At 47.5% G+C, this 12,529-nt stretch overlaps 1 protein-coding gene across 4 annotated transcripts in view; it reads right to left on the reverse strand.

The window, feature by feature from the left end:
* The window catches only part of TNIK (TRAF2 and NCK interacting kinase), a 167,962-nt gene that overhangs the window by 11,010 nt on the left and 144,423 nt on the right, over positions 1-12,529 (reverse strand). For 3 of the 4 annotated variants that reach the window (XM_075031387.1, XM_075031386.1, XM_075031389.1), the window contains 3 exons: positions 8,828-9,012; positions 5,583-5,709; positions 3,134-3,298 (listed from right to left, as the gene is read on the reverse strand). In XM_075031387.1, coding sequence (XP_074887488.1) covers positions 3,134-3,298; positions 5,583-5,709; positions 8,828-9,012 — 477 coding nt within the window. The remainder of the gene's footprint in view (positions 1-3,133; positions 3,299-5,582; positions 5,710-8,827; positions 9,013-12,529) is intronic. The other variant, XM_075031388.1, reaches the window with a different exon arrangement.

Genomic DNA, 12,529 nt, shown 5'->3' on the forward strand with positions numbered 1-12,529 from the left:
TGCTTTTCCCCCTCTCCCACCGTGCAGGCAAGGTTGGCAGGACGGTGCTGGGAGCCCCTGGAAAGCCCTGGCATGGGGCAAGCTGACACGGACCAGTGACCACCAGAGTAATTCAGAGAGCTGGAAAAGGTGGGACTGTTGCTTTCCTCGTGCCAAAGCCAAACGCTAACTAGCACGGTCTGAGCAAAGATTTTATTTCAACAGGTCATGGAAATCTATTTTAGGACCTGTAAAGCTTAGGCAGAAGAGCTCGTACAACTGTAATACTGCTCTGCTTTTACTGCCTGTTATCTAGGGATTTGCTGGGCTAAGCCCAAAATATTGATGCCCCTGGAAAGTAGGAAAAGTCAGCTCTCTAGCGAAACACCTATTTTTCGTTCTGCTGGGCTGTTATCGCTGGTCCTCACACCTATAGCTGAGGCAGGACCCAGCAATGCCCCTCAGTCCGCCTGGCTGCTCCAGTTTTGGGAGGCTCTGAAGTGCTGGAGGTGGAGAAGGCTTGGGGTAAGCAAGCTGTGCGGTGCTTTAGGGACAGCTTTTGAACAGGAGGTGTTTGAAAATGCCTTGGACACTCATCAGAAGACGGCATCCCTGACATTGCTTCATCCCCCCACAAAGTCCGGTCTTCAGCACATCTCATGCGGACGACACGTACGGGTCGCTTACAATTTCAATGAAGTGTTTTAAATTGTCTACAGCATTTCAGGTGAGACTGCAGAAAGGGCCATTTCTAAGCTAACAAAACTTAACCGGAAGGTATCGCAGGAAATGTCAGAGCCAAGACTCTGCCACGGGAATTTGGGGAGGAACAAACTGCAACATCACATTGCTTTCTTTTTAAAGCCATTGCTTAGTTAAGGCAGAAAACGAGGCTAAGACCTTCTCCCAAGCAAAAGGAAATTCTTGCCTTGGGATTCAAAGTGGAGTGATTTTCCCCCCTCGTTCAGCAGCTTATTTTTCTTACTCCAGTATTTACCCAGGATATGCTTTATGTATGAGCTCCGTTGAGAGCTGCAACAGCAGCAAACCCCAAGTCACTCTGCAGCAGCACTACCGCTCGCATTTTTCTTCCTCGGGACATTTTCCCTCCCTGAAATAAATCTTCCTCAGCTTTCATGGCACCGAGTCACCAAAGCCCAGGCTATTCCCCATGCCCAACGCCACCGCCGCAGCCCCCATGCCAAAACATGCCATGAGGACAAGCCCATGCCGTGGGAAGCTGTACTGAAGCTGGGCTGGGCTTGTACGTGTCCTCCGCCGAGCCACAAAAAGATTTAGGGGCAAAAAACCATTGGGTACGAGAGCCACCCTCGTGGCTTGGGACACTCCAAGCATTTTGGGGCTGGCATCCATGGGTGAGCCGGCATCCATGCCCCGCGCCTGCCAAAAGCGCACTGCGCATCCCGCTTCCCTCCTGTCTCCGTTCCCCTGACAGCCCGCCTGTTTCCATAGAAACGGGATGGATTTCCAAAAAGTACATGGTAACCGAGACCCATGGAAGGAGTTAACAGCCTGCGGCAGGGAAGGCTGCAGGAACAGACATCGCATTTACACACACAGTAGGGCCATATTTGTGTGCGCATGTAAGAGATTCTTGCTACTTTTGTGCTTCCTTCATATCCAAGAAATACACAGTTTTTTCCCTGTGCTGGATGTGTTTTACAGCAAACACCAACAATTCAAGGAGGAGAAAAATTCAGTATTTACAGGGATGCTTTCCAGCTGAGAGCCAGGTGCTTTCCGACAAATGAATTACGACAAAACCCCTCATCCCAATGCACCCAGCATTTCTTTTCTTTGCTCAGATCCAGCTATTCTCCCCAGAAGCTGGCATTTTAGTAACTTCCAAGTCTGTTATTTGAATATTAAGACCTCATCTTCCTCCAGGCCTTGTTCAACTGCCTATAAACCTCCGTGGTGGCTTAACAGAGACAGCATCAAGCTGCAGGATGAGGTCGTGCTTGCTTCCTTCTTTTTGCTCGCAGCACCATGAGTCACCTGGAAGCCTGCGAACTAAATCCCCAAGTTTCCACTTACGCCCACTCCTGGCTCAGTCAGCCCTAAAAATGCAGTTTTAGAAATGGAAAAGATCTTCTTGGTTGGTATTCTATAAATGAATATATTTAAACCCAATCCTTGCCCGTGTTTAAGCAGTCCCAGGATGACCGTGGAAGGTGTTACTTTCAAGATCATCTCTCTCATCACCGCTTTTAAAGGCAACGAGGAAATGGATAAAACCTTGAGGTCAAGTCATGCACCATCTGTTCTTACGTTTTATCAATGCTCAACTCCAAGCAATTTTTATTTTTATACTGCTAGTAAAAAGTATACCATAAAACGAGTACCTCATTTCTATGAAAGAGAATACGATGACAGAACTTTTGATGTATAACCAACAAAATGAAAAGAAAAAAATTAAATAAAATAGCTTATTTAGCACCAAATGGGTTGATTTCTCATGGGAAAAGAGAACTGTGCCTGGTTCCCACAGCTGGTGATGGTAAGCAGGACACATCGATTCCCTTGTCTTATGTGGCACATCTTGTACTTCCTAGGACTTTTTACACCTTATACAACGTTAATGTTCAATCGCGTCCCTGTAAAACAGCTACCGGGAGAAATACTTTGCCATGACAGGAAAGACACAATTTTAAAGGTGTGCCGTTTTTTTCTAGTCTGAAGAACTATCCAGAATTTTGCTGGCTTTGGTTTTTGCTAACCTTTGGAGTCACGTTAAGTATCAGAGATTGCACAGGTGGAAGCTGGGCCCAGTTGAAGTTAATGGTATCACTGGCTCTCATAATTTTCTTGTATTTCCAAGTGTCAAAAAAAAAAGGGGCTTTCACATCCGTTGGCCGTGTTCAAGCCATCACCACCAAAACTCCAGCTGGTGGGCTTGAGGTAAGACCTAATAGACATTTCTACCATCAGCCATAGACCCATATAGCAAAAACCCATCAGATGCCCTTGTATTTCCACTACGCTCACCCGCGTGGACCAGAAACAGAGAGAGAGAGAGAGAGAAGAGCCAAGAAAGCCAGGGAGGAAAGCAGGAAAGCCCCTTTACGAGGCAGAGATGTTAATACTTGTTTAAAGCGATGCAAAGGAGAAAGAGGAGCCCCCCACCACCTACTTCAGGCACCGAGTCCATGTCCTGCGCATGCGTGGAGACTCGCCCCAGGGCCTCGGTCGGCGTGCCCGCCGGCGAGTGGCTTTGCTGCACCAGGTCAGGGAGATTGATGTGACCTGCAAAGCCATTGCTGGCTGCGTGGCCAGAACGCTTTTTTTCACCAGAGGTCTGCAGAGACACAAAGCATGAGGAAGAAAGAGAAGGGGGGGAGAAAAAAAAAAAAAAAGAGAAAAAGAAGAGGAAAAAACCAAACAAAACCAAGTCGTTGGCAGTCCCCCAGTTCCCAGAGCAAGCGCAGGAGAAGGACCCTCTCTGTTTCCATCCCCATGCAATCTGGCAAGCAGCAAACCAACCCCCCACCCCAGGAGAAATGAAGACAGGATTAATCACAAAGTCAATACAGAATAATTAGCCATGTTACAGCGAGAGAAGCCTGATCACCGTCATTTTGAGATGAGGAATGTAGGGCAGATTCTGCTCTTGCCACCATGGGTGCAAACCCCATGGCCAGCTCTCCTCCCACAAAGCCACCGGTGACAGCAGAATCTGACCCCTCGATCAGCGTTAGCCTTAACGGCTTTGCACAGCTACGGCAGTGAGTAGCCTGACTGCAAATGCCAACACAGCCCCCGTTGCATGTTTCTGTAACCCAAAACAGCAGTGAACAGCGGCAGCGTTGGCAGAACATCGGCAGAACGACTGGCATCTCGCTCTGCACGCAAGGATCCCGGGACTCGCCCGGGGTTCCCCTTCCTCTCCATCCCCACCTTGTGCAAGGCAGGTGCTGGGAAGTTTCTCCCTTCCCTGCTTATTGTTTTGAGATATTTGCCATTTTGATGAATCCCACCTACCTGGAGCACATCAATGAGATCGTTACAGAGACTTGCCCATTTACTTGGATTAGTGGAAAACTCCCTCTGAACAGGCTCGCCAAGTTTCTGACCAGTCCTGACAACATTTATCTTTTGATCGCTCATTACCATCACCTTCAACCACTTTGCCATCCCACCAAAGAGCGAAAAGCCCTTTGCCCAAAGCCGAATGACCTCAGCGACTCCGTCCTCTGATGGCTACGGCAGTGGTGGGGAGCAAACAGCAAGCACCCAGCATGAGGCTGCAGTTTGGGTTTCTTATCATGCTCCCTCCTCCCAAAGGGGTCTCCCAGCTGCCTGTCTTGCCTGTGGCTTTTAAACCCTTCTACGTCACTGGTTTTCTCATACGGCCTTGCTGCCATGGCACGTGTTTTACAGTTGTGATGCTTAACACCAACCTCCTTTCGGAAATGGCTGCCTCTTATAGCAGTGACCGTTCTCCTGCTCAACCGCATCACCCTCCCTGCCACAAGGATGCGCAGAGGGCTGCCCAGCCTGCGGCGATCCCTGCTTGGAACAGCTCCGTGCCAGTGAGGGATGAGGTGGGCTGTGCATTGCTGCCCACCTCCAAAACTCATGGAGAAAGGCAGCCAACACGCTGTGACTTCTTTAGCTAACTCCTTCCTCTCTTTCAAAGTTGCATTCTTTTTTTATTCCCCCTCATACGTGAATATTTTATATAAAAGGCATTAAGAATTAAAATGCTGCTCACATCTAGTTTGCATTTGATCTAAACATTCTTACTTTATGATTGCTGACTCCAAACTCCCCTTCCTTCTTCTCCTTTCCCATCCACCTCCTTTACATGCTGGCAGGAGAGTGACTCCCCTGTTTTACTAACTGCTAGAGCCTCCTGCCCCCTCCCCAGGAGACCTGCTACCCGTCTGCGTTTCCAGCAGCATCGCCAGCACGTTCCGGCAACTGGGAAACCGAGAAACGCTGGGGGACATCTTCCACAGCCAACCCAACGTGCCTCCTCTGCCTCACTCCTGCAGCACCATCCATCAGGATTGCTCCCACCGCAGCCTTACCTCCGCAATGCCAGAGCGAGGGGCTCGCATCCATGTGGGATGCCCAGTGCCCCCAGCAGCCGGCTCGCTGGGCGAGCGCAGGATGGCTGGCTGGTGGGGCCGGGGGCTTGGCCCTCCCCGAGCAGGACCAGCCCCTGGTAAAAGCCTCCAAATACTCTACAAACACTGCACGCCTGTGACAGTTACACGGTGGCAAAGGTTGGGAAGAAGAGGGGAAACTTTGGGCCAGGTTCCAAGTGTATTAACTAAATGCTGTAAATTGAAGATAACTTCTATCGCCCGGAGCTGTTGTGGGATTACGGCAGAGTTATTTGTACGAGCATCCTCCCCGCCGTGCCCTGGCATTACTCTTCACTGCTGTTTGTAGTTCTGAGAAACATTTGCACTTGACACATTTGCTCCGAGTGTAAATTGTATTAACGAGAGCGCTAACGAGCACAATTTACTCAGTCATTTTGTGTTCCGGACACACAGCACTGTTAGTTTTTGTGCTTACATGGGCAAAACCTCCTGAAGATGCTCCATGGAAATATTTGTTTTACAACTTACCTCCCTCACCATTAAAGTCCCTTCCCTTGAAATATTGCTAAACGTATCTGCATGGGAAGTCTCTAGCCCGTGGGTTGTCACCATTCCCAGGTTGTACGGCTCATTGCTTCCAGGAATTCCTGTTGGTCTGAGGACAGAATGGAAAAGCGTTAATGATGAATATTTCCTTTGCTAAACTAGATGAAAAATCTCTAATACAGTATTATTTCAATCAGGGGAAGGCTTTGTATCTCACAGGAAGAAAAATTAGAAAATATATCCATTTAAATGTATGGGAAAATTACTAATGTCAGAAATACAGGACCAGGGTCAGGTTGATACACTACAGACACAGCACGGAGACCAAAGAGAAGGGCCTTTCTCGTCCCAAGGTGCCGTGAGAGGAGCACTGATGAACAGGTAACAAGGAGTTGCAGTCCTGCTCTGCCTTATGTCATTTTTTCTACTTAAGAAAGTTTAAAAGAAATAATTGACTCCCTTTATTCCCCATCTCAACCCCTGAAAAGGGAACAGTGCATCAGAGCACCCGATGACAAAAGACAACAAGGGAGGGGATGGGATTTGGAGGAGGCATGGGCAGGAGTACAAGTTGTGTGCTGTAGCTCTCTGCTGTTTTCCAGATGAAAATGTAGCCCTAACCCATGATTTCACCTTGAGTTTATTTCTGTGCTCCTATCTCAAGAGAGAGGCTGGAATTTATTCTCACACGCATTAAATTTTAGGACTGCCTGCGAGTGGATATCGCAGGTGGTGAGCAGCCACCGTTACTTTATTATTACATTTTTAGAAGACCAGCTGCTTAAATATAATTCAAACAAAACCAAAAGCAAATGACAAAGTGCCTCTGGATTACCTTGCCCTGCCTGTGCGCTGGAAAATGCCGATGGTGGTTATGAAGATGTTGCCGATGAGACCTGTTGCTTTGCATTTAAAAGCCATGCAGACCGGTTGCTTTCCATCAGTATGAAGTAATTCACTTTTTAACATGTCATCCCTGTGCACACCTACTTGTCAATGCCCAGAGGCTCACGAGGGAGCCTGGTAGCATGAAAAAGCAACGCAAACCTGCATTAATCAAGGGGGTTACTGGTGCAATACGAGATGTGAGCCCCGGAGACCCCAAGGTGGGACTGGCTCGATGATGGATCCTCGCCTGCATCAACGTTATGACTGGACAGGCATCACCAAAGCACTCCAAACAACAAACAGGATGAGAAAATAACACAATTATTCCAGTTTTAGAAATAAGAAAGCAGAGGCAAAGGAGGTTATGTTAACTTTGAGACCGTACAGTGAATGAATGACCGGCTGTGGTAGCCCTGAGGTCCCAAATTTCATTGGCGCACAGTTTCCATGTCACCCTGCAAGAAATCCTTGGACACGGGCAAGAGCTGGCTTGCACAACTCGGAGGACAGGGAGCTAAAGGGAGTCACCCTAGTCTTCAGATGGAGAAAAGGTATCTGCAGAGGTGGAAGGAGTAAACGGTCCCTCCTGTCCACTGGGACACAAAGCGATGGATGGGCTTATCCTGCAGCAGGAGAGACCTAGACCGAACTGGAATGAAGAGCAGCCCAGTGCTCAAGGAGGATGCCCAGGGAAGTTTAAAAATGGGTTATATAAAGATCACTTGGAAGGTGCAGGAGAATAGGAGATGATCTGTCTCGGCCCCCGTTTTTAGTGAAAGCCACTGAACGCAGGAAAAATAAAGCTCTGATACAAAAATGCCCAACTCCATCTAGTCTGAACGCGAGTTAAGGTTCCTTTTGTGAAATAAGGGTGTAAAGCCAAGCATTTGCTTTCTTTTTGCCCAAACACACAGCAGTGCGGCCATGCCCGCAGATACCTGCGAAGGCTTAGATACAGACAGAGCTCCTGCCATCTCACTGTGACACCAAGGGCTGCATCTTCGTGTTCGGTCTCTGAGGCACGTTCATCAACAGGACATTACAGGACAAGTGGCGTTCGGCTGGCAGTGGGTTAGGGGCATCCACCTCACCGCCGGCACATCTGGCTGCAAAGCATTCGGTGAGGTATTTTATCCACTGAAAAGTGCTGTGTCAAACCCAAGGTGTTTGGTGGAAGGATGTCAGTGCAGATTAACTGCTCCCGATTAAACTCCTCTTCTGCGAGCAGCCCGAGGCCCCTTCTTGCACGCGTGACTGCCCATCCAACCGCTGCATATTCATAGGCATCCCTCTGTCTCCTGACTTTCTCCAACAAATTCCAAGAGCTCTGATTTTTCTTCTTCTGCTGGGAGGAAGCTCCGACCCAGGAGCTTGGTACTCTGCGTAACATGGACCCCTTAGGTCTCCTCACCACCCAGAGGGCTTCCCTGCCGCTCCATGCCCCACCGCTATGAAGCCCAGCTACCCCTCTATCGACTAATAATTCATTTAGCAGGAAGAACGGAAATGAACTGATTAAAATGCAAATAATCCCCTAAAGCCTTCCCACAACTCCTCTGTGAATTCAAAGGGGCAGGGACCAGACCCCACTGCCAGGCAGAGAGCCCCCAGAAAAGCCCCTGCAGTGCTAGTGCTGCAAAGCACCGGGCAGGGATGCTCCGCGAGCTCGCTCTGCGCGGTGACAGCTGTTTTGCATGTGTTGAAGCTATGCTGCCCTCCTCCCTCATCCAGAGATATTCAAAAGCACAAGTGTCCCCAGGTGCCTATGACGGGGCACAATAGTATAGTCTCCTGACTTTTTCATTTCAATGTTTTAGCCCAGCACGTTTTGCTGCCTGCAGTGACTGAGCCAAGGACAAAAATCAAAGACAAAGATTTAGGATTATTATAATCCTGGCTCTACCAGTTGGCACTGGGCAGGCCACCAAGTACTGCACTTCAGCACAGCTTGATTTGGGGCAAGACCAGGCTCAAGAGCAAGCAGAGCTTTAACACGCCATCCCTGTGGGCAGGACCCAAGGTATGGAGGAGGTCAGGCGCGTCCACTCTGGCCAAAAACCCGCCTTGCTCATCAGCAGGAACAGGTCCATCAGCTTGGAGTCCAAGTTCACTGAACGTGCAGTGAAATAATTCAGTTTTTCCTATCAAGGATCTCTAGTTTGGACCGGGAAAAAGACTCATCTGAGTAAATTATCCCTTGCGACCGTGGCACCGTTCCCAGCGCCAGCCACCAAACACCGACGCACTTTGGACACGTCCCATATCACGGCTACTGCCTCTCCAGACCGGGACACACCGTGGTTTCACAGTTTGCCCCCCCAAAAGAAAGCGCTTCTTACATAAGCCGTGGGATGTCACTGACAGGCACGGTCCCGTCATGCGTCTCGTTTTCGCCATCCTCTTCCTCCTCCTCGCTGCTTTCCGACTCCTCGCTGGAGGAGGAGTAGTCCGTCACCTTCTTCAGGGGGCGATTGGTTTCTTCGATGCGCAGCTCCCTCAACTCTTTGGCTAAGGCCGTCAGATCCTAAAGGGGATGGGGGCAAGAAAACAAGAAAGCGATGGCTATTATATTCAAAGCGAGGAGAATGTCACATACATCTCTTCAAAAGCCAATGCTAACAGCACGAGCAACAAGAAATAGCTTTACAGAGTCGTTACAAACATGAGACGAACGTAAGACAATGTTTGTAGCATGTAGCATTTATTAAACAAAACAAAACTGATTTACGCTCACTGAAAAATCAATAGCCAACCTCTTCTTTTTCTGTTTGGAACGTGTATGTGCATATATATACACACACTTATATGTATATACACGACAAAATTATATTTGTTGGAAAAGGTGAAGTTCAGTCACCATCATAGTAAACTGGAAAACAACATCATTTCAAAGATTGGCTCGGAGAATTTCTCCTGCAGGGTTTTCTCTTCTTTCAAACTTCTCAAAGAGACCCCGTAATTGTATTTATTCTGTAATAAATGCATTTGGGAAGGAAGCAATGACAGCATCTCCCATGGAGTGGTGCAATCGCCACGTCAAGAGCTGCTTCCGTGGTGAGTCTCCGCTGTCGGGCGTCTGCCGAGAGGCGGTGAGGAGCACGAGGAGAAGCGCCCAGCTCAGCCAGACTTTGGAGTCACAGCTCTGAGTCAGCCACACGATCAAAAAAAAAATAATAATAATAATAAAAAAAAAAATCCCTCAGCGGGACCCATTAAGCACTTTATGTGAAATGTGGCAGCCTACAAGCTAAGGGCAAAAAAAAAAAAAAGAAAAAAAAAAGCCTTGAAACAAGAAAAAAGATAGGAGCACTCCCAAAGCCTAGTAATAATTTTTCAGTTTACCATGACTTTGATGAGGTCTCAGACCCGACAGTCATATAAAATAGACACTGCTATTTCAAAACAAGGAACATGGCAGGCACCGTGTAGAAAAGAGACTGTTTGTTATCTTACATGCTTTTATAGCAATGCAGGGGGAAGCAGTAGGGCAGAAAAGCATGAGAGCTCGAATTAGAATGGGTTAGAGAACTCTGTTGCACAAGACATGCACATGACGAACAAAGCATCGCAATTGTCAGTCTTACCATTTCTCCCTATATTAGTGACCGAGGTAGGCATCAGTGCATTCGGTCAGAGATAAAGGATTAGGGAGAAAGAAACTCATTGAAAAAGACTAAATTCCACAATTGTCTTACGGCCATACTCTCATTTACTGCATTTCCAGTTTACCGTTCCAGCAGGGCGACTACGGCAATATTAATTACGGTTGCAAAGGGAGCTCTTAAAATCTATCTCGTTGACACGTGAAGAAAATGATGGAAAACCTCTATGGCTGAGATGCAAACCCAGTTTATTTTTTAATCGTGAAGCAGGAATATTTTGCAAGCAATTTGTACTCTGGTTATTGATGACCCACACCTCCCGGCGGGCTCCCACCAGTGGACAGCCGCACATTCTGCTCCCAGGTCTGCCCTGCCTGCCCTCTGACGTAGAGGAGAGTCTCCCATGGACGTCAGAGAGCTTTGCATCAGACCCGTAAATATTAGTATACCAAAAAAAAAAAAGCTTTTTTTTTTAATTAAAAAAAAGGATCAATCCCTGCTTCACAGCAGGTACCTGTGATGGGTGTTATAATATCCCTCTCCAAATGCTCTCTGTACCTTTAAAGAAAGGCTCTTCATCATGATTAAAGAGAGAACGTGGTATTTCAAGGGTTTACTTTCGATGCCAACGTGTTTGGGATTGAAATACAGTCAAATCTGCAGTCACGACAACTAATTATTTCAATTAGTGCTGTAGCAGCTTCTATGATATGATTGTTTCTTTTCCTAAATAAGAATCAATGACAATTTCAACAGCTTAACAATGCTTTCCATTTAGAGTATAAAACATGCTCTTTATTGAGCACTTGCCTTTGAGTTGGCTTAGAGCCTTCTCAACTTTAAAAAGGACTTCAGGACTGCGTAAGAGCCTCTTAAAACTGCAGCTAGATTTCCTGCAGTGCAGGATTAGGACTGAACCCTTCCCTATCACAGCCACGGACCGTGAAAATTACTTCTTTTTTGCACCTTCCATTTCTAACGTGCTTCAAAGCACCCTATCAGCTTTCTTTGGTCATCACTAGAAGAGAGTCAAGTATTTTAAAAATCAGCTTAATTCGTTTTTAATAACTAATTTGGAAGTTATAACAGCAATAATACTCCCAGACAATATCATCAGATAACTTGTGTTTCCTAGTTAAAGCTTTGCCTCGGGATGGTTAATTCTTTGATGCTATCATTTTCTCCAAGTAATGAGCACTTTGTAAGATTAAACGGCTTCACTGAGCTGCTCTTGGACCAAAAACAATCTGACAACTAGAAAGAAAGTGTTCTGTAGTTCCACATGTGTATGAAATGTTATTACTGAGGGTGACATAATATGTAAGTTAGCAGTATCAGTGCTCTTTAATTACTTTTAATTACAAAGACTTCTTTAGATTTAATATTTGCTGGAATCAAGTCAGATTGGTTTCCAAAATCACATAGCTCATTGAACTTGAATTTAGCACACATGCTGCCTCTATTTAGACACTGATTTATGTGCTTTTTTCTTAACAAAGCACCTCATTAAACAAAACGCATCGCTCATGTTTTATCCAAGAGAGCAAGTTAACTAACCAGCACGTCTTCCTTCTTTCCTCTCTTCTATTTTTAGAGGAAAGAGGCTGCAGGAGAGCCTGCTGATACCAGTGCTTTCCATTACGGCCCTGCAGTTCCCAGTATCAGCAGCGTGCGCACAAGCGATGCACGTGTGAGGCAAGTTGAATGCTGAATCAGGAACGTTTGGTCTTTTCCCGTGAACATTTAAACATTCACCATCGCCAGAGGCACACACATCTAAAATATTATCATACGGTGAAAAAGGTGTAATTCAGGACTCTTACTTTTTTTAAGAGGATGGATGAAGACTAGCATTGCCCATCAACATCCAAGACGGCTCCGCCGACTCTGGCTTTACAGCTGACGGTCTGGTCCACGAGAATGAATTACCCACTGTATTCCGCTGCTCTGTTTCCCTTTATTTGCCAAGCGCCTTCGTTCAAATTAGGCTTAAAACGCATTGCAAATAGCGCTCGATGGCCCCACTGAAATCAGTGAGCAGCCGGGGGCTGTAGCTGAGAGCAGGATGCGGTGAGCGGCGCGGGCTGCCCGGACCACCTCCACTGGCACAACAAACCTCCGCTCTCGCTCTTTCTCTTTCAAATACGCCGAAGAACGGCAGCGCCGTGTGCTCCGCGCATGAACGTCGGGGTGCTTCTCGCCACGGCCTCCATGCAAGTGGTCTGGCCAGCGGGTTTCAGGCAGCCCACGGCTGAGCAAGACACACCGGCAGCACCGCTCCCCTCCCCGCGGGCAGGCTCCCTACGCCGAAACGCAATCGTTCGGTCTCCCGTATGACCCGAGACTGCATCGCCACCTTTTTCAATGTCAAGCACCAAGAAAACCCGGTTCGATATTAAGCGCTAACTAGTCAACCTTGCACAGGCATGACCCACTGAG

The sequence above is a fragment of the Buteo buteo genome, chromosome 7 (genome assembly GCF_964188355.1).
Source record: "Buteo buteo chromosome 7, bButBut1.hap1.1, whole genome shotgun sequence".
Lineage (NCBI taxonomy): Eukaryota > Metazoa > Chordata > Aves > Accipitriformes > Accipitridae > Buteo > Buteo buteo.